A 1,139-nucleotide genomic window follows, 5' to 3' on the forward strand; every position below is an offset into this window, starting at 1 on the left:
GCAGGAGCCAATCGGGAAGCGGGATCGTTAAAGACCCTGGACTACGTGCGTGCGTTCGGGCTGGAGGCGCTGACCCGCGAACTCAGCATCGTCGTGACAGAGCACCGGGACCACCGCAACCTGTTCCACCTGTGCGCCGACAAACTCGATTCGCCCCAGGACGACCCAGTGGTGCGGGAGTGTGCGTACGGGTTGGTGCTGGAGCGCCTGAGCGCCGGCGCTGGCGACGGCGGCAGCGACAGCGCCGAAGAGTGGCGCGTGGTGGTGATGCCCTACGGCAAGTTCTTCAGCCACTACCGCGTCGAAGCCCTCCCCACCATCGACCACATCTCCTGGCCCCACGCCACCGGTACTCCCAGGCCAGCCGCACCAATTGATCGCGCTACTACTCTTTCATTGACGCCTCCCCTTGTCGTGTGTCGTGTGTCGTGTGTCGTGTGTCGTGTGTCGTGTCATACGTTGATGATACGTGGTCGTGCGTGTGCGTGTGCGATGATGCGTGTGCGGTGATGCGTGTTGCGCAGTGACGGAGAAAGTGGACGGCACGATGGCCACGCTCTACTGCTACCAGGGCCGCTGGTACGTCTCCTCGTGGGAATCGCCCGAGGGCAGCGAGGAGTTCATCTCCGCCGTCACCTCCGACGGCCAACGCTACTACTACTCCCGAAGACCCGTACGGAATCTCAATCACGCGCGCTTGTGTCGTGTTGTGTCGTGTCGTTGGTCGTGTCGTGTCGTGTCCTTTGACTGATGGTGTGCGGGGTTCAGGGCTACAACCCGTGGAAGTTCTTCGAGGCCAAGCTGGAGTGGGCCTACTCCAATGAGAAGTTCGAGGAGGACCGGGCCAAGGGCTACTTCCCCAACCAAGTGGCGTCGGTCCTTGCCGCCGCCGGTGCGGCCGCGGTGCGACAGAGCACGACCACCTTTGCCGACTTCTTCTGGGACATCTGGCGGCAGAGGGGCCACCGCCTGCCCGAGTCCGACGCCGTCGTTCAAGGCCGCACACCGACCGAGAAGAAGAAGTTGGCCGACTTCGTGTTCATGTTCTGCATGAGCTGCGATAGACAGTCGCTCGTGTTGGCCCACGGCGACAGCGACACCGTACGACACACACCACACGACCACACACACACGACCAC

At 62.8% G+C, this 1,139-nt stretch overlaps 1 protein-coding gene across 1 annotated transcript in view; it reads left to right on the forward strand.

Annotated features, from left to right (window-relative positions):
• ACA1_378280 (uncharacterized protein) overlaps nt 1-1,139 on the forward strand; it is a gene marked incomplete at both ends in the record, with an annotated part of 3,959 nt that overhangs the window by 498 nt on the left and 2,322 nt on the right. Inside the window, 3 exons of the mRNA XM_004337674.1 lie at nt 34-349; nt 525-673; nt 769-1,101. Coding sequence (XP_004337722.1) covers nt 34-349; nt 525-673; nt 769-1,101 — 798 coding nt within the window. The remainder of the gene's footprint in view (nt 1-33; nt 350-524; nt 674-768; nt 1,102-1,139) is intronic.

This window comes from Acanthamoeba castellanii, assembly GCF_000313135.1.
Source record: "Acanthamoeba castellanii str. Neff unplaced genomic scaffold scf7180000084711, whole genome shotgun sequence".
NCBI lineage: Eukaryota > Discosea > Longamoebia > Acanthamoebidae > Acanthamoeba > Acanthamoeba castellanii.